The sequence below is a fragment of the Protopterus annectens genome, chromosome 3.part0, assembly GCF_019279795.1.
Source record: "Protopterus annectens isolate FY-2018-M chromosome 3.part0, PAN1.0, whole genome shotgun sequence".
Taxonomy (NCBI): Eukaryota; Metazoa; Chordata; order Ceratodontiformes; family Protopteridae; genus Protopterus; species Protopterus annectens.
This window is the reverse complement of record NC_056731.1, coordinates 594,318,709-594,344,553: the sequence shown is the minus strand read 5'-3', so window position 1 is coordinate 594,344,553 and position 25,845 is coordinate 594,318,709. Positions and strand designations below refer to the sequence as shown.

Genomic DNA, 25,845 nt, shown 5'->3' with positions numbered 1-25,845 from the left:
TTGAAAAGGTCTGTGAAAATATAATACATGCTGAATGTCATTTAAACATGCTAGTTGACTAACTACTCAAAATTGCCCCGTATATATAATATATAAATTATATATTGTATTTGCTTACAAAATAGTCCTAATCTCCTAAAAGTGAATTAAATATATGAAACCATAGCTAATAAAGTTTAAATAATGAGGTCAGTATGTTTAAAACCTTCATTTTTAATCCATAGTGTACAACAGTATTTTTGAGCAATATGGAATGAAGAATGTAGTTTTTATACATACTGAGCTTTTTTCTTTGTAACTTAATTTAATATTGTGCCGCATGACACAGATCAGTTCACTTACCAGGAAAACAACCTCATAAATATTTGGAAATGTCATTTGTTAGTATAGCTTGAACCATACCAGTGACTAGAACACCAGTTGTCAGTATTGTATTGTATAGACAATTGAGATAAATTTACTTTATAGTGTGTATCTATTCTCGTTTGTGTCATTGCAGGTTCCGAATCTTCCAGCAGTACTGGATCCTCTAGCTCCCTTTCTAGAATGCACCAAACAATCCAAAGTACAGCGATTGTCCCAGCAGCACCAGTGAATTCCTGCAGTAATGTCTCCTACCACGAAGGTGGAGTGAGCAGTCAGGCGGCATCCGCCAGCACCAGCTATATCCTGCTGCCCATAGAAGCTGCAGGCATACCTCCAGGAAGCATCCTTCTCAACCCTCATACAGGTCTGTCACTGCGGTCTCCTCAGTATTTACTGAGACTGTCTCTATTACCTTTATTTATTGCTTTGTTTGCTTACTTAAGCATTTTCTCTGTGTATTTATTTAGATGTGTTTACCAGTGTAGTGTACTGCTTCTAATGGGCCCTTCAGGTTTTACTAGTGGTTACAAATCAAAGCAGCCTATAAAACAATTGAAAAACCAAAGACTATAATGCAATTAAAATTAAATTGCCAACACAGCAAAAGTCAGATAATTTTAAAGGTTTCAAGTGCATAAATGCAAGAAGTATAAATGCAACTTAGAGTTTGACAGAAAAATGCAGTTATGTAAATTTAATTTAAGTTTATTTGTTTGATAAGCGCCACAAGAAATTTACAACATAGTTGATTATGATTGGGTTTCTGATCATAGCCACATTATTATGTGTTCGAGACATGGATGCAAGAATTTCACCTCAAGAGCTAAGCTCTACATCCATGTTTAGAATTGATAATGGGGGTAATGATCAGAGACCCAGTCAGAATTCTTTGTAGCGCATGGAGCTTTATTTATTATTTTATTTTTATTTATTTATCTGTCCTTTGATAACCAGGAAAGTTCGACTGAGCCAGTGGCCCATTTTCCGAGGAGACCCACTGAGAAAACCTCCACAACAGATGCAAAAGCATTTAAACAGTAGTTGATGAGGAACTATATACAAGGGGAGAAAGCCATTCAACAGATTACATATTTTACAATAACTTGGGCAGGAATGATCAACAAAAGCACACATAAAAACATTTTACAGTAGCTGATAAGTAATTAAATGCAAAGGAAGACAATACCCACAGCTGATAAAAACACAGATTGAAATACATTTACAGAAATATTAAGAATACAGTATACTGCAGATAGGAAGGCACACTGCAGACATGGAAAAGCAAACTAATACATAGTTATTTAAAGTATTGACTGTATTTGTAATAGTGTATGGAGTTGAAAAATAATGGGGCTTTCTGGTTCAAAATATACAGAGGAATAGAATGAGATGAGGAGGGAGTAATTTGCAGGAGGGAAAATTAAGGACATGGAGACAGAGTTGTCATTAGAAAGATGAGAATGTTATGAAAGGACAAGAGGGAGGAAAATAAGCAAGAAATAATGCCTGACAGAATGTATGTTAATGTGTAATTAATGCCCACCCAGGGTTGTTGTCAGCACCTCTGGAAGGGCGTCAATTGCACATTAACACACACTCTGGAGGGCATTATTGCGCTTATAGAATGGTCTTTCTGTAAAATTGTTGTGCTTTACTTGCTTATTTATTTTTTTAAGTACTATATTATATTTATTCATTTTTAATGTGAAATAGTTCCTCTGCCTAATGTTTCAAACTTGCTGTAGTACCTGATGATGGTGTTGGAGGAAGCATTTTAAATCAAACATGTATAAAAAATAATATAGTGCTTAAAAAAATAACTAAGTAAGTAAAACACAGCAATTTTAGATACAGCCCATTCTCTCTGCCATACACACAGTCTCTTCTGCTTTCCCACACATACATATATACACACACATAGTCTCCTGTGCTTTCATGCACACATTCACTCACACAAGATCGGTCTCACCCTCTTTCTTAATCTCCCACAGAGTCTCCGCTGCTTTCATACACACATTCAGTCACACAAGATCGCTCTCACTCTTCAATCTCTCTCATATACACAGGCTCCACTGCTTTCATACATGCATTCAGTCACACAGGATCGCTCTCAATCTCTTGATCTCTCTCTCACACACACAGGCTCCTCTGCTTTCATACATGCATTCAGTCACACAAGACCTTTCGTGCTTTGTCTCTCACTCTCTCTCTCACACACACACACACACACACACACACACACACACACACACACACACACAGATTCTTTTTTTTTTTTTATATTTTATACTCGCTAAACAGCAGAACTGCCATTTAGCGAGCGGAAAATAATGTCGACCGTTAGTATTTTTGCAGTCGGAGCTCCACGGCAGCTTGATATGATGCTGTGAAGTGACAGGCTCATTTGTCAGTGGGCACTACTTGTACATTAATACCCTGCTGGAGAACATTCATTCTCCAGTCAGGATGTTGATGTTCAAGTCTGCCCATTCTCTATATAGTATGAAGTGCTAGCTGAAGGGGTAGAAGAGCATACATTAGAAGTATGGTATCATTAAAGTGAGAGCTGCTTTTGATGTTGGGCCATTACTATTTGCTAAAATAAGGAGGTGTTAGTGAATTTAGAGTGAGAAAGGCATAGTTGGTGAAGCATAGTTACATACTCCAAGTATGGATTATAGAAAAAAAGAGAAAAAAAGGTTTATCTGCTTTGAAAACCAGTAAAGCCCTTAGTGAAAGCTGTCAAACACACAGTAGAAGCAGACCTATCAGCTTATTTCCTTTTTATTTCTGGGGGCCAAAGTTTCAAAGCAAGGGATTTTTTTTTTTAATATTGCTGTAACTCACATAAAGTGTCAATCGATCAACACATTTTGCATCAACATGCATTGTGAACATTAAGAAGTATGAAAATCTGTTTTTGACATTTTTGACTGACTGTAATCCTCAGTGATTTACGAAGACATGAAAGAAGTTTACCAGAGACGGTGCAAAATTCAAAAGATATGAGCTGAACTTAGGGAGAGTTGATAGACATTCACAGCAGGCAAAAACAAAGCTGTTTCTGCTTGTGTCACAGTTTTCTGTTGGTTGGCACTCTCGGAACTTACTGCCTATTTTGAGGCCTGTTATTGACACAGTTAGAAAGGTGCTTAAAAGTTGTTAATACCTAATATCAGATCTTGCTTAACTAGCTTGTCTTTTTCCTGATATTGGAGATTAATCATGGTGCTCCATGCACTATTTACCTAATGTACAGTTATATCTTAGAAAGCAGTTCAGTAAAAATCTGTAACATTATGCATACCATAATGAAAATAGATAGGATGTGATACATGCAGGAGTAAGATTTTATTTATAATGTGAGCATAGTAAGAATGGAAAAAAAAAACTGTTAGAATACTGTTGACAATGTTAAATATGTTAGAGGGAAGAGATACTGAAAGGTAGCAGTAATAAAAATGTAAGAATTAAAAAGACTGTACTGTATCATAACTAGCTGGAAACACAGTAATGAGACTGAAAATGAAAGTCTTTATCTGTTAATTACCCAAACTCGTGCTGAACAGGTGCCTGTCTCTCCTTTATGGGCCAAGTCTTGTGTACTTTTCAGAATGAATTTTCCAAACACTGCAGTTCATTCAATAAGGCTTTATTAGATGTTCACAATATTTGAATACTGTCTTCATTAACAGTGCTGATAACAACAGTGCTGCTAAATATATTTGAAGTTTCTGCACATATCTTCCTATTGTCCTGAATAATGTAAATGGAAACCATCTTTATTTGACCCAACTTCCGTACTCAAGCTCAAGTGTCTGTAATGTCAGGCTGAATGAACTAACAACTGAACTTTTCTAGCTGTATCTGAAGTATATTTTAATAATTCCAAAACCCTGTGATGCTTTGCACACCCTATTAGCCTTGGTTCCCTTGGTTTCCAGGCTTGGTCTCGTATGTGCTTTATTTAACATTCCATTAAGGAACATTCTGTAGCTGGCAAGATTGTATTGTTCTCTTGAGAAAAGAACATTCTGTATTTCTGTATTTTCTACACACTTTATGCTTATCTTTCCTTTTTAAGCTTGACCAGCATGGTTATTTTTCTTTCTGCTTAACTGCCTTTTATGCATATGTCTAATGTCTAATAACTACTTTAAAATGGAAGTCCCTAATCTAACAAAGTGATACCTGGTGATTACATAATACACAGTGAGCATATTTGGTTCATGTTATACATTTTAAAAAATGTTTACATTCTAGTTATCTGGAATGGTACAAGATATAAATATTCATATTTAAAAGCATATAATTTTTTCATGAGTAATGCCTTTCATGTGCACAGTATGCACAAGAAATGATTGTGGAAAACTTTGGCAGAGTGTATCACTTCTAAAAACCTAAAATGAGTGAAAGTGGTTGCCAGAGCAAGCACTCATTTTAAAGAGAAGCTGCCATTAACCTCATGAATACTGCTGAAAGAATTTAGTTTCAAACTGAATCCAACTTCTATTATCTGGGCAACAATGCTTTTTACTTTACATGTCTGTGATGTAACTCAGCAACCATTTAATATTGCTTCTGTTTTAGACTTTTGTCACAGCAAAGGCCACAACAAAATCCTTGTAACTGGCAAGCATGGCCTTTTCTTTTACAATCATCTCCGTGTGTGCTGCACCAAAGGGATTCAGGACTTTCCTCTAACACATCTAATGGCAGTTTTAACTTGCTGTACATTATTATACCACTGTTCTTCTTTCCATTTTATGTAAGTTTTGACCAGTCCTAGGTGCAAGAAGGTACATAAACCACCATACTAAGAATGGTAAAATGTTTTTACAAAAGGATAAATTGTTAGCCATGCTGACAGCACTTGCCACACTGATTTTGCTACTTCGGTGAAGTTTATGCAAAAATTTTTAAAAATAACTAGGTTCTACTAAGGTTTTGTCAAACATCTTTCTCTTCTTTGATAATGCATGTTCACTGCACAGGAGATAATGGTAACATTATAGCAATAACCCACGCCTGGGTGTGGGTGATGCTGGATTTACCCATGGTTGGCGTGGTTTGGACCCGAGGGCGAAGCCCGAGGGACCAAACAAAGCCAACCGTGGGTAAATACAGCATTACCCACACCCAGAAGTGGGTTATTGCTATTATACCATGACATTATTTAAGAAAAGAAACTATTACTTTTCTTAAATAATGGCATAGTATAATGCCTGTTTACTGCCCTTCCGCAGATGTCTGGCATCCGCGGCAGTTCATCAGAGCTGTGGGTAAAAGCAACGGAGAAAGCAAGATCTCCGTTGCTTTTTTTTTTTACTGTTTTCGCTATGTTAAATGGGTTTAACATAGCGAGACAGTTTTAAAATGAGCAACGGAGATGTCCGTTGCTTATTTTAAAACTGTCTCGCTATGTTAAACCCATTTAACATAGTGAAACAGTAAAAAACGCAACGGAGATCTTGCTTTCTCCATTGCTTTTTTTTTTAAAACCTGTCTCGCTATGTTAAATGGGTTTAGCATAGCGAGACAGCTTTAAAATAAGCAACGGAGATCTCCGTTGCTTATTTTAAAGCTGTCTCGCTATGTTAAACCCATTTAACATAGCGAGACAGTGTTTTAAAATTAGAGTTATACTAATGGAAAAAAGTCCGGGCGACCGGACCTTTTTCCATTAGTATAACTCGATTTACAATGTGCACGCTGGCCAATCAGTGTGCACGTTTTGGGGGGGTCATGGTATAATATTAGTTTTGTCATTCCTGACACTCTGGAGTTAATCATTATCATGATTTTATGCTCCAATACTGCATATGCTTCACCTTTATGTAGTCTGTAATTTACTCATAAATACTTTTGGTATAATCAGATACATCAATATGATTGTAATCCATTAGCCCTTCCTTAGCTAAAGAAAGAAGACATGCAACATCTTAAAACTCATGACTTTATATCCAAGAGAAAACTTTAACTTCAAAAGTTATGAACTGTATCAACCAATTAATCTCAATCCAAACATTAAGTAATTAAATGTTAAATTATTTTCCCTAATTAAAGATGAGCTGTATTTGGGACTTTATATCTCATACCACAATGCCCCCCCCCAAAAAAAAAAGAAAATTAATTTTAAGCTGTTCAAAAGGTATTTGCCTACCCTAAATCAGATGTTTTTTTTTAATACAAATCTAAGTTTAATAGTTCATATTTAAAATCCAGCAATATTAACTTTCTCAATTAACTATGGGGGATCCTTTTATCTGACAAACCTGTCTCCAAATCATATAAATTAATAGCACAGTTTAACTACAAGAACTTCAGCCACTCTTCTTACCTATCACTTTGAGTTAATGATATTTATTTATTCATTTTATTTTACATTTGTTAACCGGGATAGTCCGACTGGATTCATGTCCATTTTCAGTGGAGGCCCAGGGAGAAAAGCTCCAAGGTAACCAGATACAATAAAAACATATTACAAATATGGTATAGACAAAGAATACATAAGCAAACATGAATAGACAAGTTCAACAGGTTAGAGTTACTCCCTGGTGACAGTCGGGTAAGTTCAACAGTAATCTGATTAATAGATTTTTCACATTCGTGATGAGAGTTAGCCAGGCTTGTTGCAGTGGCAAAGCCAGTTTAGTGCCAGATGTTGTTTGAGTCTAGTTTTAAATTGGCCTAGGGAAGAGAGCAAAGTAATATTAGCTGGAAATGAGTTCCATGCACTAAGGAGGGAGAAAAGGACCTGTACCGATTGGCTAGACAGAGGGACCGAGCTAGTAAAGATGTGCAGCAGGTAAGGGTGATAAAGGATAATGAGGGAAACATACTCACAAGTGAGGAGAGTGTGTTGAGCAGATGGAAAGAGTACTTTGAGGGGTTGATGAATGAAGAGAATGAGAGGGAGAGAAGGTTGGATGATGTGGGGATAGTGAATCATGAAGTACAATGGATTAGCAAGGAGGAAGTAAGGATAGCTATGAAGAGGATGAAGAATAGAAAGGCTGTTGGTCCAGATGACATACCTGTGGAAGCATGGAGGTGTTTAGGTGAAATGGCAGTGGAGTTTTTAACCAGATTGTTTAATGAAATCTTAGAAAGTGAGAGGATGCCTGAGGAATGGAGATGTGTTTTGGTACTGATTTTTAGGAATAAGGGTGATGTGCAGAGCTTTAGTAACTACAGAGGGATTAAATTGATCAGTCACAGCATGAAGTTATGGGAAAGGGTAGTGGAAGCTAGGTTAAGAAGAGACGTGATAATTAGTGATCAGCAATATGGTTTCATGCTGAGAAAGAGCACTACAGATGCGATGTTTGCTCTGAGAGTGTTGATGGAGAAGTACAGAGAAGGTCAGAAGGAGTTGCATTGTGTTTTTATAGACTTAGAGAAAGCATATGACAGGGTGCCTAGAGAGGAGTTGTGGTATTGTATGAGGAAGTCGGGAGTGTCAGAGAAGTATGTAAAAGTGGTAGTGTGACAGCAGTGAGGTCTGCTGTGGGAGTGACGGATGCGTGTAGGTGGGATTACATCAAGGATCAGCTCTGAGCCCTTTCTTATTTGCAATGGTGATGGACAGGTTGACAGACGAGATCAGACAGGAGTCTCCGTGGGCTGTGATGTTTGCAGATGACATTGTGATCTGTAGTGAGAGTAGGGAATAGGTGGAGACTACCCTGGAGAGATGGAGATATGCTCTAGAGAGAAGAGGAATGAAGGTCAGCAGGACTAAGACAGAATATGTGTGTGTGAATGAGAAGGAGGATAGAGGAATGGTGAGGATGCAAGGAGTAGAGGTGGCGAAGGTGGATGAGTTTAAGTACTTGGGATCAGTAGTTCAGAGTAATGGTGAGTATGGAAAAGAGGTGAAGAAAAGAGTACAAGCAGGATGGAGTGGCTGGAGAAGAGTGTCAGGAGTGATTTGTGACAGACGAGTACCAGTAAGAGTGAAAGGGAAGGTCTATAAGAGGGTAGTGATACCAGCTATGTTATATGGGTTGGAGACAATGGCATTGACAAAAAGGCAGGAGTTTGAGCTGGATGTGGCAGAGTTAAAGATGTTAAGATTTGCACTGGGTGTGACGAGGGTTTACAGGATTAGGAATAAGTATATTAGAGGGTCAGCCCAGGTTGGAAGGTTTGGAGACAAAGCCAGAGAGGCAAGATTATGTTGGTTTGGACATGTGTTGAGGAGGGATGCTGAGTATATTGGGAAAAAGATGCTAAGGATGAAGCTACCGGGTAACAGGAAAAGAGGAAGGCCTAAGATAAGGTTTATGGATGTGGTGAGAGAGGACATGCAGGTGGTTGGTGTGACAGAGCAAGATGCAGAGGACAGGAAGAAATGGAAACAGATGATCTGCTGTGGTGACCCCTAACGGGAACAGCCTAAAGAAGATGATGACTCTTTAGAAAGCCATGGTGCAGTTTTTGCTTTTGTTCTCTTTGAACGGGCAGGTGCATGCAAATTAAGGATTTCAAGAAATGTGTTGTTAAAATATGCAACTGATATACAATATTCTATTCTATATAATAAAAAGTTCATATTTCTTAAGAAATGCTTCTGTACCCAGTTTATCATTTTAAATAATGCTTACATGTCCCAAATAAAAATTACTTGATATAATCCTCAAAATATACCTTATTGCAATGTATGTCTTGATGAATATGCAGATCTAATACACATGCTGTAGAGCTACAAGTACTCCTCTAAAATTTGATAGTCTGTCAAAGATAAATTAAAAATCCTAAGATATCATGAGATTTTAACTCAAAAATTTACCAAGCTACACATTCCTCTTAAAACATGCGACCCAAAGACTCTACTATACTAATAGCTTTACACATGCTGGTTAAAGTTTGTATTACACAAAACTAGGTTAATAGATGGAATTTATCCTACAAAGGATTTAAGGAGATCGACATTAACAAAATAACAGTTTATAAGATTACACTATATAATAAGAACTCTTCCTCTCATACTCACTGGAATGCTATTCAGAAATCCTGGATAATATTGTATAATCTTTAATTAATTTTAAAAGTGGCATAGTCGTGCAGAGGTCATAATTGTTGCTTCACAGCAAGAGGTTCTTTGGTTGGATTTTCAGCTGGGTTGTCTTCTGTGCAGAGTCTGCATGTCTTCCCTGAGTTCACGTGGGTTTCCTCCGGATGCTTCGGTTGCCTCCCACATTCCAACGACATTCATCTGGAGCCTTTATCTACAGGCCTCCACTGAAAGTGGGTTCTGTCCCAGTCAGACTTTCCCAGTAAACACATGTTTAAATAAATAAATAAAAGATATATAAACCACACTGAAGAGAATAAGTAAAAGATATTCATATGTTCTTCTATATAAGTTTATTATAATTTTCATTCAGTACCATTGTTTATAGTTGTAAATAATTACCTTTATTTATTTCCATTTAAAGAGATTGGTTTGTGTTTGTAAAATTTGTTTTTTAATTTCTATTGTATTTTAATAACAAGCAATAATCTGAGGAAAATAAAACAAAAACAAATAACTATTTACATATTTCCACAGCTGTGTAATTTATCAATATAATATAGATTAATAACAGTTCATATTTTTCGAGCAAATCTTTAAGTTTTAGCTACAGCTTTAAGGAACGAGTAATATTACAAGTTCTTATCCTAATCATATGTAACTCTCTACTACATACAATATTTGCAATACTAAGAAATTCATTACAAGAGGGAGTAGTTTTACTCTTCCAGTTTTAGGTTATTATTATCCTAGTTATTGCTAGTATAGACCAAAGAAGAGGCAGTTGAGTCCTTGGAATTATTTCAGGGATCGGGGCATTAAACAAAATCAGTGACTTGGGAAATATTACATCTATCTGACCACAATGCTTGACTAATGTTATTACTTTCTTTCCAAAAGGGGAAATGACCTCACATTCATATACCATATGTATTCAATCAGCTGTTACCTCAGAATCACATCTCCAGCATTTGTTTCTGCTTGTACATAACTATAACCTTGTTATGTGTAAAACTGCTCTGTGCAAGAATTTCCAGGTGAAAATTTTCAAATATAGAGAGGATGTAGTTTTTTTCTTTTGACTTTAATACTATTTTTTATCTTCGGTAAAATTTCTATTATTTTTGGGTGGAACTATTCTAAAAAGTATTGTCTAAGTATAAGAAATCTAATCTAAGACTTCTGTAACTCTGTGATAAGTAATTCTTATTTTCCATTGCTTTATTATTAATATTAATTAGGAATTCCAATATTTGGAGGGAAAGATTTCTTATCCAAGTTAAATATCTTATTTATCTTAGAGTTTACAAAATGCCTACATATTTGTAGTGTTAACCACTTATTAGAATTGTGGTTGTATCTAGACATTAAGTTTTCAACAATATTTCAGTTTCATTTAAAAACTGATGGCAATAAATTATTTTGTTCTTTTAGATTTATCATTCTAGTGAAATTGTGAGTTTCTCAACATTCATTTGTGTATGGTGTTGGAAAAAAAATGAAAAGGTTGGGTCTTTAATATAATAATTAGAATATATGAATTTCCATAAGGAAGAAAGAATATTATTTATATAGGGAATTTGATTAGAAGAAATGCTTCCATTTAAACAATATTTTAATAGACAAAGCTGTTAGGAGATATTTGTTTATGACAGTAATATGTTTGCTATTTTTAGATACTAATACCTGATGTATTAGTTTCCATGTTGATTCATATGATGAATTTATCCACAATTTTATGATTTTTACAATAGCTGAAGTAGCATACAATTTAATATCGGGGAATCCTATTCCACCTTTAGCCCAACATTTTGTTTGCAAGTTAAAAGAAACTCTTGGTTTATTGGGATGCCTGAGAAAATTAACTGGGATGTTATTAATCTTTATCATTTTTTTTTTGGTGGCGACAATTTTAATGATTACATACCAAATAATATTTTAGGGAGAATTATTATCTTAATTAACATTACATTTTCTTCCATAGTAAACAAAAAATGATTTCAACTTGTGACTAAGCATATAATTTTATCACTAACCTGTTGAAATTCCACTTGTATCATTTCCTTATTATTAGATATAGTGATGATACCAAAATTTACATACCACTACTTAAATCGTTTTATTTTAACAATGTATGCTGATAGTCTTTTATGATGAATTAAGACATTATTTTTTAAAATAATGTTGAATACAATAGCATTGTGATCTGATAATGGACCTGACAGTATGGAAACTTCTCTTATATTTGAAATTGAATTGCCTCTCACAAAAACCTTGTCAATATTTATCTGAATTCCATATCTATAAGAATGATGGGTGTGTTGAAGCAGATTTACTTTTCTAAGTTCATGTATATCCTTTAAGTTCATAAGGTTTGCAAAATCTAATAAGTGTTTAGTTCATGGTGTGATTCTAGGTTTCTTATTAGCAGTGGTGTCCTTATCAGATATGATATAGTTAAAATGACCAGCCATTGTGACCTCACCTTTTATATAATAGGCTATGATGTCTAGATATTTTTTTTTTTTTGCATCTTTTGCTCCAAGCCCTGGAATCCAATAAGAGTTTATCAAAGTATATATTTTCCTATTCCATTCATTTACAACAATGCTTAACATACTGTTTTTATCAACATTAGTATCTATTACATTAGGCATAACTGAGGAATTCTTCCACAGAATGAGAGTGCCTCTTCTTTTAGATCTAAAACCAGAACCTGCCGGAATTAAATAATTGTTTAATGATAATGTATTGACATCTTTATTGAGTAAATGTGTTTCTTGTAAAAATACAATTTGAGCTCCCTTCACTCTGGAATAAAATCCCAGTCCAGGTTAGGCAGAGTCCCTCATTGACTCTCTTCAAGAGGAATCTTGATGAGTGGATGGGAGATCGTAGGTTTACCCTGGGTATCACTTCTGTGTCACTGTTAGACAGAGGCACAGTATACTAACCTCGAAAAAGGGCATAGCCAAATTAATTTAAAATGGGTGGCGAAAGCCAAACACACTCGGGCTAGGCTTATAAATGCCCTAGGGCAGATAGCCTAGTATGAACCTATGAACCTATGTAACTTTAGGTATTTAAGCAGGTTTTCCCTCTTTACTGAATTATTTAAATCATTAATATTAATAAACATTTAAAAATCAGACATTTGTAGGAGAATATATTACTAAAAATACTTTTATGAAAGTAACTATTATATGCTTCAGAGATAACGATAAAGAACATTCAGCTATGGACAAAACATTTAAAACAATTAAAATGTTATCTAACAATACAACCATAAAACATTCTGCCATGGAATAACAACAGACTACATCTCAACCTCCCCATTAGACTAACTACACCTATCGCATGCTTCTACTTCCTGCATGTCTGTTCCCTAGCTTAATATGAATCCTTTTAAGAAAGCCCTTCTGTATGTTATTAAGAAAGCGAGAAAGGGCTACTTAGGTCCCATTTCAATTTAAATAATCCAGATTACTAATCACTGTTCCCATCTTCGCTTATAACCTCTTTTTGATGTTAATTTTGCATTTGTTGTTATGAAGGTCAAGAAGTTGCATATTATTATTTAGTTTGTTTACTGTGTATAAAATTATTTATATAACAATCTACTAACTATATAAATGTCTATTTGCCCTTAACTCCTTCTGTACCTGCTTATACTGTCTATCTTATACCATTTAATATGTACATGAACCCCGTACTTTAGTTATAATCCATATGTTCTACACTGTTTGAAAAAACAGATATACCATCCCTTATGAATCAGGAAATCATTATTTTAGTTCCTTCTTTTTATTGTATATTTTCATTTCTTGCAAACAATCCACTATTTTATTTATGCATTATATCAGAGAGAATTGAACTAACGTCAAATATTTTTAAATAAAATTAATCAAATATAATCTATCTGTGATTTTTAAATCAGATATCACCAAAGATAATCATTTGTGTCGTACCAGAAGTGTCTTCTTATAAACTTTAGTGTGGTCAATCTGTTATTATGTAACAAGCAATCAGTCTGTTTATATATATATATTAACAAGCAGTCAAAACAACAAATGAATTATCAGTTTTGAAGCTCATATTTTACCTTTAATTTATTAAATTATATAAATTATGTATATTCCTTATGTATGATTTAATACAATGTGTTTTCATCATAGATATGAATGTATTTAAGTTAATTTATCAGTGTTAATACTTAAAGCACACTGCATTTCCCATTTTTAACATTTGAATACTTCACGTCCTGTTCAAAGGGTGAGTTGAAAGGTCAGCTTTCAATTTAAGGAAGAAGGTAAAAGCAATGACTTATAGAACCTTTTAAAGCTTATAAAGCCTCACAAAGGTGCTTGCAACACTAAAGAACTTGTTTTAAAGCTAAGTTATATTAAAGAGATGAAAATAGTTTGTTTAGCTTTACTTACATGCACAGAAAAGTTTGTAGCACATGTGAGTAAATTTAGACACTTCAATATTAAATATCAACCCTTCAAAGCCATCTAATCAAGAAAAAAAACTCATGAAACTCTAAACTTTCAAATACTTCCACAAATACAGATAATTTATTTTCAGAAACTCGGCGTGTACAGATAAACTTGTGACAATCATGAGTATTCATTTTTAAGTTTCATTTTAAAATAAAGGCTTAACGTGTTACTGTAAACAGTAAATAACTACTAAATATTGTAAGAAGACAGTAACTAAGCATACTTACAGATAAAAACAATCACACTTTCATTTCATATTTTATTTTACATTTGTTTACCAGGAAAGTCTGACTGGGCAGAGCCCATTTTCAAGCAGAGGCCCGTGGAGAAAAGCTCCAGAAAAAGTGACAGTACATACAACATTAGTAACAGTAAATACAGCATGACAAACAATATATATATATATATATATATATATATATATATATATATATATATATATATACATTTTCTCATGCTGTATTTACTGTTACTAATGTTGTATGACAAACAATGTATATATATATATATATATATATATATATATATATATACACACACACACACACACACACACACATACGTACAAAAGACATATACAATATATACAAATAAGTTACAATAGATACACCATATCTAACAGTAGATGTAGATGTTTTCTCAGGTTTTCTTGTGTTATGTTATATGAAGCTTTCTAGCAATGTTTAAAGGAGACCTAACAATAAAACTTGTGTTGAAAGAATGCCAGTAATGTGTGATAAGAATTCAGCTTGTATAGGTGTTAAGGATGTGTTAATTGTTCAGTGACATTCCAATACTTTTTGTGTAGGTAAAACAGCCACTTATGTGAATTAGAATGCAACTTAGCATACTTTTTTGCAGTCATTTTAAACTCCAAGTACTGTGTTTAGTAGTAGAGCACAAAACCATATTAAAAACTTAAAATGTTTGCTTCTTTACCCAAGTTTCATCATTTGATGTTTTACATTTAGTGATATATTTGGTATGATTAATTATGGTCTGTTTAGAATTAGTTTCACACAGACACACACACACACACACACACACACACACACATATATATATATATATATATATATATATATATATATATATGTATTCATTTATCAAAAGAAGTACATTTGAAATAAGGAATGAAAATGATTTACCTTGTAAAAAGTAGTATTATTGTCTGAGCTGTACTGTTCATACACTTTTTTTTGTTACAGAACAAATATTACTATGAAAATGAAGTATTTTTTCGTTTATCTTACAGTTGTTGTACTGGTGTTGTCTTTAACTTGTCTATGTACACACCAATAACACCAAAACACATACAGTATTCTTCTGGGTGTTGATAAAAATCCAGCTAACAAGTAATTACAATTTAAAAGTAAGGCATAAAATATATCACAGAACATTCAGACACTTACATATTCTAGAAGTCTAGTGGCCCCCACTCCCCAGATTGTACAAATGGATTTAGCAAGGTTGTCTTAATCATCCTTGACTGTGTGAGGCCCCACTAAAGCTGTTACTGGTTGGAGAAAAATGTATTAATTTTCTGATTATACTCTTTAGCCTGCCTAAACAGAGCTGAGATAATGGCCTGTGCTGTCAACTGCATCAATTCTAAAACTAGTCCTACTGCAATGTGTGTACAAAACATTGCTGTAGGTTGTGTGTGGGGGGAGGGATTGTGTGGTTATTACTTTAATTTTCATCACAGTCAAACCTTAGAGGTGTGCACAGAAGGTCATTATAACTTGTGTTTGGCTGGGGACAGTGTGGTCATTGTGTCTTTTACTTTTCTTAAAGACCTCAGAGGTGTACAAAGAAGGTTACTATAATAGTTTGCCTCAGCTCGGCGCCACAGTGTGGAGCTTAAACAAGTGCAAACCTGCACAGGCATTTAAACCAGAAAGTTGAAAGGGATGGAAAAACTGCCCAAACGGCCAATAAACTACAATTTCTGGACCAGAAATCACTCCTCTTGTGGTAGATAGGCTACCTACTGCTTACCACTCCCACTGATAAGCTAGAAGGCCTCCCTATAAAACAGAGAGGCTTGGGGGCGGGGGCTCAAATGTTTACAAACTGTCTTGGATACGGCGGATCTGTATCTAGATGAAACTAGTTACAGGAAAGGAGGGAAACAAACGCAAATGTGGGCTTTTAAACCAGAAAGTTGAAAGGGATGGAAAAACTGGCCAAACATCCAATAAACTACAAATTCTGGGCCAGAAACCACTCCCCCCGTGGAAGATAGGCTACCTAGTGCTTACCACTCCTACTGATGAGCTAGAAGGCTTCCCTCCAACACAGAAAGGCTTGGGGGGGGGTTGCTCAGAAGCTTACAAACAGTCCTGGATACAGCAGATATGTTTCTTGACTAAGATTAGGTACAGGAAAGGCAAGAAACAAACTTAGAACTTTTTCTTTTGTTTTTTTTTTTTTGCTTGTTTGTTTTACAGAAAAGCAGCTAAAACATCAGTAAAAATAATTTAAATGCAGTGCAAGCTAGTGCACTTGAGTGTGTAGCAGTATTAGAGCAAATACAGTTTAAATAAATGCAATTAAATTAAAAATGACTAAAAGCAAGTGCAGAAGGCAGTAAATTAGGAAAAACTCAAGATGGAGACACTTAGAGTATCAGAAAACAATACCAGAAGATATATAAATAATTCAGTCAAGCAAAAATGAAGACAGAGCAGAACTCTGAAGAGGTAAAAAGTGCCAAAATTATACTTATCAGTTCTATATTTCCAGATTTTTTTCAGAAGCACACTCAGTCAGAACACAAGGAGATTCTAGCAAAGTGTTTTTTTTTTTTTTGTAAAGTGGAAAGGGAGAAAGGAGGAAAAGAAGATAATTCAAGGTTAAGAAACTATGTGAATTGGCCTACTCAAGTGTTCTCTCTGTATTAGGTAGAATGAGCTGACATTAGACGGGGAGGAGTGTCCCAGATCAAATTTACAGTAGGGGTGGGCAACTGCAAAACCACCAAGTATAAGAACAAGATACCAATAGGGAAGGAGGGTAGGAAACTATTTTGGGCAGAAAACACTACAGAAATGTTTATCACAGCAGAAAAACAGCAGTGAGCCACTAAATGAAAGTTTTAAACAGATAAAGGAGCAGGGAGACTCTAGAGAATGCTTTTAACTGCAAACAAAACAGTGATACACTCCTTGGCAGGAAATCAGACCGAACAAACTGATGCTCAACAAATGGAGAAAATTTTCAGTTAATACCTTTCACACAGTGAAACTAGCTAAAAAAAGATTTACAAACAGTGTGACAGTAAAAAACTTATTTATCAGGCCCTGTAAGGCAGACAATTTTAGTACAACCGTATAGATTAGTTTATAGCAATAAAATACAGTAAAAAGTATGCAGCAGACAATAAACAGTGTTTTAAATGACTAGAATAAGCAATAACTAGTAAACATAATCAAAAAACAGGATACTTATTGCTATATATCACAGATCAAAGGTGTAGTTAGTGCCCCTCCTCTGTTCAGCTCAGTGTGTATAGACATAATCCTCTCAAAGTTAGGGCTTAAAGCAATCATTGATGAAAAGGCTGTGTAAAAAGAAAACAAAACTTTAAAATGCACATCAGAGCATACAGAAAGTTATGGCTTCTTGAAAAAGTTAAAGAATAAGGCAAAATGTGAGAAAAGGAAGAAAAAAGTAATGTGCATGGTATGGTTAGTCCAGGATGGGGAGAAACAGACGGGAGCACTGGAGGATGTGTGCGTGGGAGGAAGGGCTGAAACATTTGGCAGTGCCTAGGGCACCATTTCGCCTAAGTCCATCCCTGTACACAGAGTTGTTGTAATGTATCATTGTTCCAACTAAGTGCAAGTAACTGTGAATGTCCCTTTGTGAGATGGGCCAACATACTGTGGTATACAGGCCTGTTGTAATGCAAGAGCATTGTAGCTACAGGTCAGCTTGTGTGTACTAATCTTAAAAGTCTGCAGTATGAAGTAAAAGGTTGCTTAGGAGGGGTGGTAGTGACAGGGTGTTACTTAGACTGAAAGTCCCTAGGGGGCCCCAAACTTGACATTTGCTGGGGGGTCCCCAAACTCTTAACACCGGCCCTGGCTGTGTACCCTAGCAATGCCAAAGGAAAGAACTTCAGGCAGGTTCAATGTCTTAAGCAGCCAGGTATTTAGGAACTGAATCATACTATCTCCTTCCTCTTTCTTAGGGATGCCATAAACCCTAATATTCTTTCTTCTGGATCTGTTTTCTAGGCCTTCTATTTTTTTCCGAAATAAGTTATTTTGTTTCAGAAGTTCAATATTATTCTCACTCTCAATCATTGCTCCATCTATACCAGTCATTGCCTCTTCTGTATTTGAAATTTGTGAAGATTCTTGTTTAAGAGCTTCACTCAACACTTCTACCTGTTTTTTTACATTCCTTCTTAATGTTGTCTGTTTTGCTTTCCTGTTTATCCATCTTTATAGAAAGTCCACTGATGTTGCTGAGTATAGACTGAATGTCTGTCTTCATTGTATTGTCATGTATACTGGGTCTAGTGACTCATTCTGAGGGAATTAATTTGACAGGAAAACAGTGAAAAAGATTTAAACTTATTTTTCTTGTAGAAGTTTATTCAGAAGTAGTTTAATTATACATCAGTCAAGTTTTGAAACATATTTTTTTGAAATTTTCTGTAAAAATCCCATCAGAGATGTTCAAATAAAGCAGAGCAAAACTATAGTAGTGTTAACTGCTCAACATCTTGGCCACATCCCAGGTAAAACTTTTGATAATCACTGTTTTCTCTTGTTTATATTGGATGTAAATACTAATAAAAGTGTTTAAAAATGCATATGCATACACACACTCAAATGTTTAGATAGATATATGTAGCTGTACATACTTACACACACGTGTGTGTGTATATCTGTATCTCTCTCTCATAGATATATATATATATATATATATATATATGTGTGTGTGTGTGTGTGTGTGTATATATATATATATATATATATATATATATATATATATATATATATATATATATATAGCTAAGCTAGAGTTTTCAATATGTCATACCTTAAACCTCCTGTAAGGGCTGCTCATGGGATATATGCAAATTACCTCTTAAAGACATGAAGTGTTTCAACAATATGGCTTATAAATGTCTATGACTTTTTAGTTTTTCTTTTTATGAGTTTGTGTATATATTTAAGCCAATAAAGCCAATTCTCACTAGCTCAGGACATGCATGTTTCAGCATTTTTATTACGACCTAATCAACAAACCATAAGTGGAATATTTGTTTATACTTTAGAAACACAGTATCTATAACTTAGCTGATGTCCATAACCATAAAGGTGTCTGCAAAATATCCCAACTAATATCCAAACCAAATAATAAAAAGGTCACACAGACAAACCAGTTAGTAAAAACTACAAGAAAAACCTAGCAAGCTAGAGTTTTCAGTGATCCCTTAAACCTATTGTAAGAGAGGCCCATGGGATATATGCAGATGACCCCTTAAAAACATCAAGTTGTAGACTAGGGTTACCACCTGTCCCACGTTGCAAGGGACAGCCCCTCTTTGGGCAGTTGTGTCCTGCAAAAAAATTGTAAAAATGGCAAATGTCCTGTGATTTTAGATTAAAAATATTTCCTATATTTTATGCAATAGTTGCATAAAACAGTTATTCTGTATCTGAAACACCTAAATGTTATAAGAAACAGAATAAGCAGCTAAAATGCTTATAAAGAATAAGCTTTTATTTAGGCAAAAAAGTGAAGTTCTGTCCTTTGTACTAGCTGTAGGTATGTTTCAGACTGTAAAATCTGATGTTTGTACCAAAAATGTCCCACTTTGGGCATTTGAAAAGATGGCAACCCTATTGTAGACACCTTAATGGTGGGGTGATTAGAAGTTTGTCTGGTGAGTGTTTTCATGTGTGTGTGTGTGTGTCTGTATGTCTTGGCTACAAGTGGTGTATGTGAGATACGTGTGTGTCTGTTACTGGCTGAGTTTTCAGGGATGTGAGTGTGGTGCGAGATCAGTATTTGCGTAGTTCATTGTCCTGAGTGGTACGTACCCCTAGCCAAGTGCAGTTTCAAAATTATACACATTTTGAATATGGTGGAGGATTTTGTTCCTTACAGAAAATGCTTTTTAACATGTGTTTGCTATGTCTGGATATGTGGTTGCTGAGTAGTGTTTCATTTGTGGCCATGTTTGTGTATTTGCGTGTGTGAGTGATGTGTGTGAGTTTTATAATGAGTAAGCTAATCAATGTGTCTGTTTTGTAGGTGTCTTTTTTTTGACAAAATGGCACTCAGTTACTCTGTAATGTCTGTAAATTACTGCATTCTGGTGTAAATGTTTTAGCTAAGTAAACATAATTTATTTGTCCTAACAAACATCCACATATTTGATATTGTGTTGTAAGAATGTCCTAAGCGCTATTAGTGCTTCCATTGTGTCACATAAATCTTGCCATTCCAGGTGGCTTGACTCGAAACTTTTGTAAAAGTATCTTGTATTAATTAGTGCAGGGTATCATCACAGTTAGATGTTGCCCGTTTGATTCTCAGACCGTCTTCTGTGTGTCGACATGCGTGAATGGGCGTTCCTTCGTTGAAGGTTGTGCGTTAGGCCCGGCAAGCCAGCACGTGAAAATGTAGTGCCAATCATTAGCGGACCGGAGTTCTGCTGTGGCAACCCCTAACTGGGAAAAGCCGAAAGACACAACATCATTATTAGTAGGTTGAATCAAATTCAGGACAACTAGCTTAGAAAGTGACAAACTGCAGCATTTGCAAACTAGTTTAAAATAAAAGTTTAACTATCAGTTTGTAGCAGAGTGTCAGAGAGGGATGCCTTAGGTGGCCTGTGATTAATTTCATGACTGGAGAAGACAACTGGGAAAGGTATTGTGAGACACTCCAGTGTTCCTCTCCTGGGGAGGGGGTGGGTGGGAGGTAGCACTGCCTGTTATAGTACTGATGTATACTAGTTGCTCAGTGTCCTAGAACATGCATCATAAGGACAAGAAATACACTGTCGCCAAGCGGTCTGTGCAGTTGCAGGGTGTAAAAATGCATGAAAGCAGATGTGCTGAAAAGACGCACTTTGCAAACATTTGAATTTTCTAGTGCTTTTGTGGGTTACTAGTTAGGCAATAAGTAAGGAAAAAAAGGATGTTTTCCTGAAATTATTTATCCTTCTCATGAGTTAGGATACAAGAGCCTGAGAAATGGGAGAAATTCAACCAAAAAGGTGGAGCTATCAAGTTCTCTTCATCATAACAACAATTGAAAGTACCCAAAACACAGGTAGCTCAGGTGACACAGAGGAATACAGAGCTGACTATGGCATAGGTGACTGATTTTGGTTAGCAGCTTTGGTGCCTAGTGGAGCTGGCAGGAGGAGATGGAAATGACACACCATTACTTGCTCACCCATCCTGGAGGGAGAGAGGTGGCTGTGGCTTTCCACTTTGATGACACCTAGTAGGAGCACTAGGTGTTATGCCCATAGAGCATAAGTGGTGAGCATGCACTGCCCACGTGCAACTGCTTGTAGTCGAGACAGAATGCAAAGACGTACTCCCTACATCCAGCAGCAGCTGTGAAACTGAGTGCAGCCACGAGGAGGAAGCTCTAAGTGGCAAAGGGATAAGCCACCCTATCTAAACTGGAAGCTGGCCTGCTCCTTACCACTCGAATTTTACTTGGGGGGAGGGGACCCCTCTGTAGTCTGTTGTCAGTTCTCTTGGAAGTAATCAGCTGTAAAGGGATAAGAATGCCAGCAATGACTTTATAGTTCCTGTACTGTTTGCCAGTGTTACATCAAAAGAGAGTCACAAGCAGAATCATAAAGCTGTTACTCATTTTCCTACCATAAAGAGCAAATTATTTAAAAAAAACAAGAGTAGTAGTTTAGTAGGGAGATGGCTGTATTGACAGTGGATGAATAAAATTATATTATGGAATTTCTAGGCTCCTTTGTTTATCATGGAGGGAAAACTGGCTGTAGCCTCAAAAGAATGAAAGAAAAACACTAAAAGTTGCAAAGGTTTTCCACCTGATCTCCAAGCAGAGGAGTTTCAACCCCCCACCCCTTACATATATATATATATATATATATATATATATATATATATATATATATATATATATATATATATATATATATATATATATATAGTAATGCCATGGCCTCAGAACTTGAGAGAACAAAGATAAGTAAAAAAAAAAAGTTAAGTTTGAATTCATGTATTATGTAGTCATCAAATGCAGAAAAACTCAATTTCTGTGGTTCCAGTCAGGAAAGAAAACAGTATGCCCAGTTTCACGTAGACAAAAGTTAGATTGTTTTTCTGGATGCCCAGATGGATGTTAAAGGAAAAAAGGTTATATTTCCTGAAAGAATAAGAATTATAAACTATCAAAATGACTTTTTTTATTCCTAGAGGGGAGAATGAGAACATACGTATTTTTGAGGTTAGGAAAACAGCTTTATCAGAGTACTTGCATATTATTCTGAGACAGAGAAAAGTAGTGGACAAGGAAATTGACAAGTGACTGGTTTACTAGAAGACAGCTCTTATAGAATAAGAAAGTACAGAGTGTTTAAAAGTACATGTGTTAAAAGCTCAGAAGAATGGTATGTGAGAGAGAGATGTGGAATAGGAAAGGAAGAAGTTGAGAGTTAAAGGTTTAGTGGGTAAGAAGAGGATTAGAGAAAGAGATCCACATAATTTAATCCTACACAACTATAGGTTGAGTCCAACTCAAATAAATTTATCACTAATGTGTATGGTTCCTAAGGACAGTGCTAAGTAGTGGTAACCTGTTATGATAACCATAGCCTGATGGCCTCTTTTGAACATTTCCATAACTTGTTTGTCATCAAGAATACATTATGCAATATTCTCTCCCTCCACTGATCTTACTATTATACTTCTCTGATGAATCAAATGTATTACTGTTACATTCCTTTGCTCCTGTTACCTATCTGCAGTTAACCAAGTATATTACTGTTACATTACTCTGCTCCCGTTACCTATCTATGATGAACCAAGTGTATTACTGTTATATTACTCTGCTCCTGTTACCTGTCTGTGATGATCCAAATGTATTACTATTACATTACTCTGCTCCTGTTACCTATCTGCAATGAACCCAAATATAATAGTTATATTACTCTGCTGCTGTTACTTATCTGCAATGACTCAAGTGTATTATTATTACATTACTCTGCTGTCTGCGATGAATCAAGTGTAATACTGTTACATTACTCTGCTTCTGTTATCTACTTCAGGTATGCAAACTCATTTGTGTAAACTTGTAACTTGCCTTGAATGTACTGTACTGTATCGTTTTTGCTGCTGCCATTACATTGTATACTGTACCTTTTCTATTGTAATATACCTCAATCACTAAGTATACTAGGGTTGCCACCTTTCCAAATGCCCAAAGTGGGACATTTGTGCTACAAACATCAGATTTTGCAGGGCAAAACATACCCATGGCCAGTACAAAGGACAGAACTTCAGTTTTTTGCCTGAATAAAAGTCTATTCTTGTCGCATTTTAGTTCCTTATTGAAATCCTTGGTGATTTCAACCTAGATTGGCACTCCTGCTCACCCACCAACCCCTCCTACTTCCTAAACCTTTTCAATTTCACCCAAACCATATCCTGTCCAACTCGGATAGACAAACATTCCAAAAGGGAGTCAACCTTAGATTGGATACTAACTAACAAACCCAACCTAAGCTACCGAGCTTGGATGCCTTCCAGACTCCCTCAGTGACCACTCCCCAACCTTCCTGTACAGAAAACAAAGCCACACTCACACCAACATAATATATAAACTCGTCCGTAGCAAGAAAAATTTCACCCTTCCACTTTTAACCTACTACTCCAACAAAGCGAATGGTCACCACTTAGTACCCTCCCTCTTGATCATGGTGTTCATTTAGGTGTTTCAGATACAGAATAACTGTTTTATGCAACTATGACATAAAATACAGAAAATAATTTTGTCCTAAAATCTCAGGACATTTGCCATTTTTTCACATTTTTTGCAAGACAACTGCCCAAAGAGGGACTGTCCCTCGCAAAGTGGGACAGGTGGTAACCCTAAAGTATACCAGCCATAGGGATCCAGAATGAGGCTGAAAGGGGTCCCAGAGCACTTACCTTGGGCATTTAACCTGGTTATCATATATAAATATAAACAAATAAAGTTCAGTAAAGGAGCTGAATATGGGAGTCTAAAAGAAGGAAAACATTTTGAAGCTGTACACCCTGTCTGCTCCCTACTGTCTTACTCCCCAGTACCTACTACCTAGTATGATATATATACCCACTCCAAGGGCAGAAACCTCTACTGATGTATGTGACTTACCAATGAACTTCCACATTTGGAATAAATTTGTGTGCGCATGTAGCAGAGGAGCTCCATGAAAACCTTTAAAGCAAATCTAGATGGCTTGATGGGTATATGTAAATTTATGTCTGCCATTAACGCTAGTAACAGCTTATCCATGTGGTACTAGCTGCCTTATTATTACAAAGGTAATGAAGCTGAGCTTCTCAATGGCTATTGGGTCCTACGCTAAGTACAAACCTTCTCAGTCTATGAATAGAGAGAGTAGAAGTGGGGGCGTGATTTTTAGGTACAATGAAGTCAGAGGGAAAGTGGCAGGATGTTACAGCAGGACTTGTAGTTTATGGAGGAAGAAAGATTTTCACCCAAAGGGAAATTGTAGTTACATTCAGAGAGCATTATAATGTCTTGTGTATAGTTAAAAAAAAACAGTACAATCTAGTGGATTGAGAAAGAATCTAATGGAAATCTGTTTATTTCTGTTGGAAGAAGAATTGATATATTTTGAAAAGATAAGATGGGGTGAGGTAGATCACTAATCACAAAAGATTTATTTGATTTTGATTTATTTGGATTTAGTTGCATGACCGCCGAATCATACACCAATGCACTGTGCGAACACGTACACAAATGCATGGATCTCGCCATACCCAATAGAACAAGATGCTCTCCTCCAAAAAAAGAAAGCCAATTTGGTGGCCCCCTGCCATAAACAAACTCTACAACAGAAGGAGGAAACTAATGCAGAATAAGGTGAGGTCCCAAGACTGGAAAAACTTCCGTATCAGCCTCAACAAAAAGTTGAGATCAGTCATCAAATCCTCTAAAGCTAGCTATGAAAACAGAATTGCAGCAGATAGTAAAGACAACCACAAGACCTTTTATAGTTAAGTAAAGAATTTCCATGGCATTACCAGATTTGCTCTGAGCTACTGCACAATGGTACCTCCTATATTGATCCAACAGATATTGCCAATATACTGGCCAACAGATTCAATGCCAACTTTACCCCCCCCCCAAAAAAATGACCAATCACAATACCAGTAGATTGCCAGGCACCCAGTATTACTGCTGCACAGTTAAAACAGCACTGTCCAAGGCCAAGAATATAGCTTCCATGGGACCTGACAATATCCCTGGCTGTATTCTACATGAACTACAGAGTGAACTAGCACCACAGCTGTGTGGCCCTATTCAATCACAGCCTCACCTCAGGCTTTGTCCCTACTGAATGGCACACTGTTACAGTCATCCCTCTCCACAAAGGAGGCGCGACTACAGACCCTGGGAACTATTGCCCCATTAGCCTGATGAGTTTGATATGCAAAGCTATGGAATGCATCATCATGGACCTAATAAACAAGGATATAGGGAATATCCAAACTCTGGATCCCACACAGTTTGGTTTTGTGAAGGGTAGATCATGCCTGCTCAACCTGGTCGACTTCTTTGAGTCAGTCACTAGAGCTGTGGATGAAGGCAAGGTGGTTCATACAGCCTACCTTGATCTGGCCAAGGCCTTTGATACTATTCCCCACTCAGGCATCATAGAAAACTCACTAAGGTAGGCATCAACCCCTGTATCACTAG

At 36.0% G+C, this 25,845-nt stretch overlaps 1 protein-coding gene across 13 annotated transcripts in view; it reads left to right on the top strand.

The window, feature by feature from the left end:
• ARPP21 (cAMP regulated phosphoprotein 21) overlaps positions 1-25,845 on the top strand; it is a 1,402,215-nt gene that overhangs the window by 868,380 nt on the left and 507,990 nt on the right. For all 13 annotated transcript variants that reach the window (XM_044065000.1, XM_044064996.1, XM_044064997.1 and 10 more), the window contains one exon: positions 500-730. In XM_044065000.1, the coding sequence (XP_043920935.1) occupies positions 500-730 (231 nt within the window). The remainder of the gene's footprint in view (positions 1-499; positions 731-25,845) is intronic.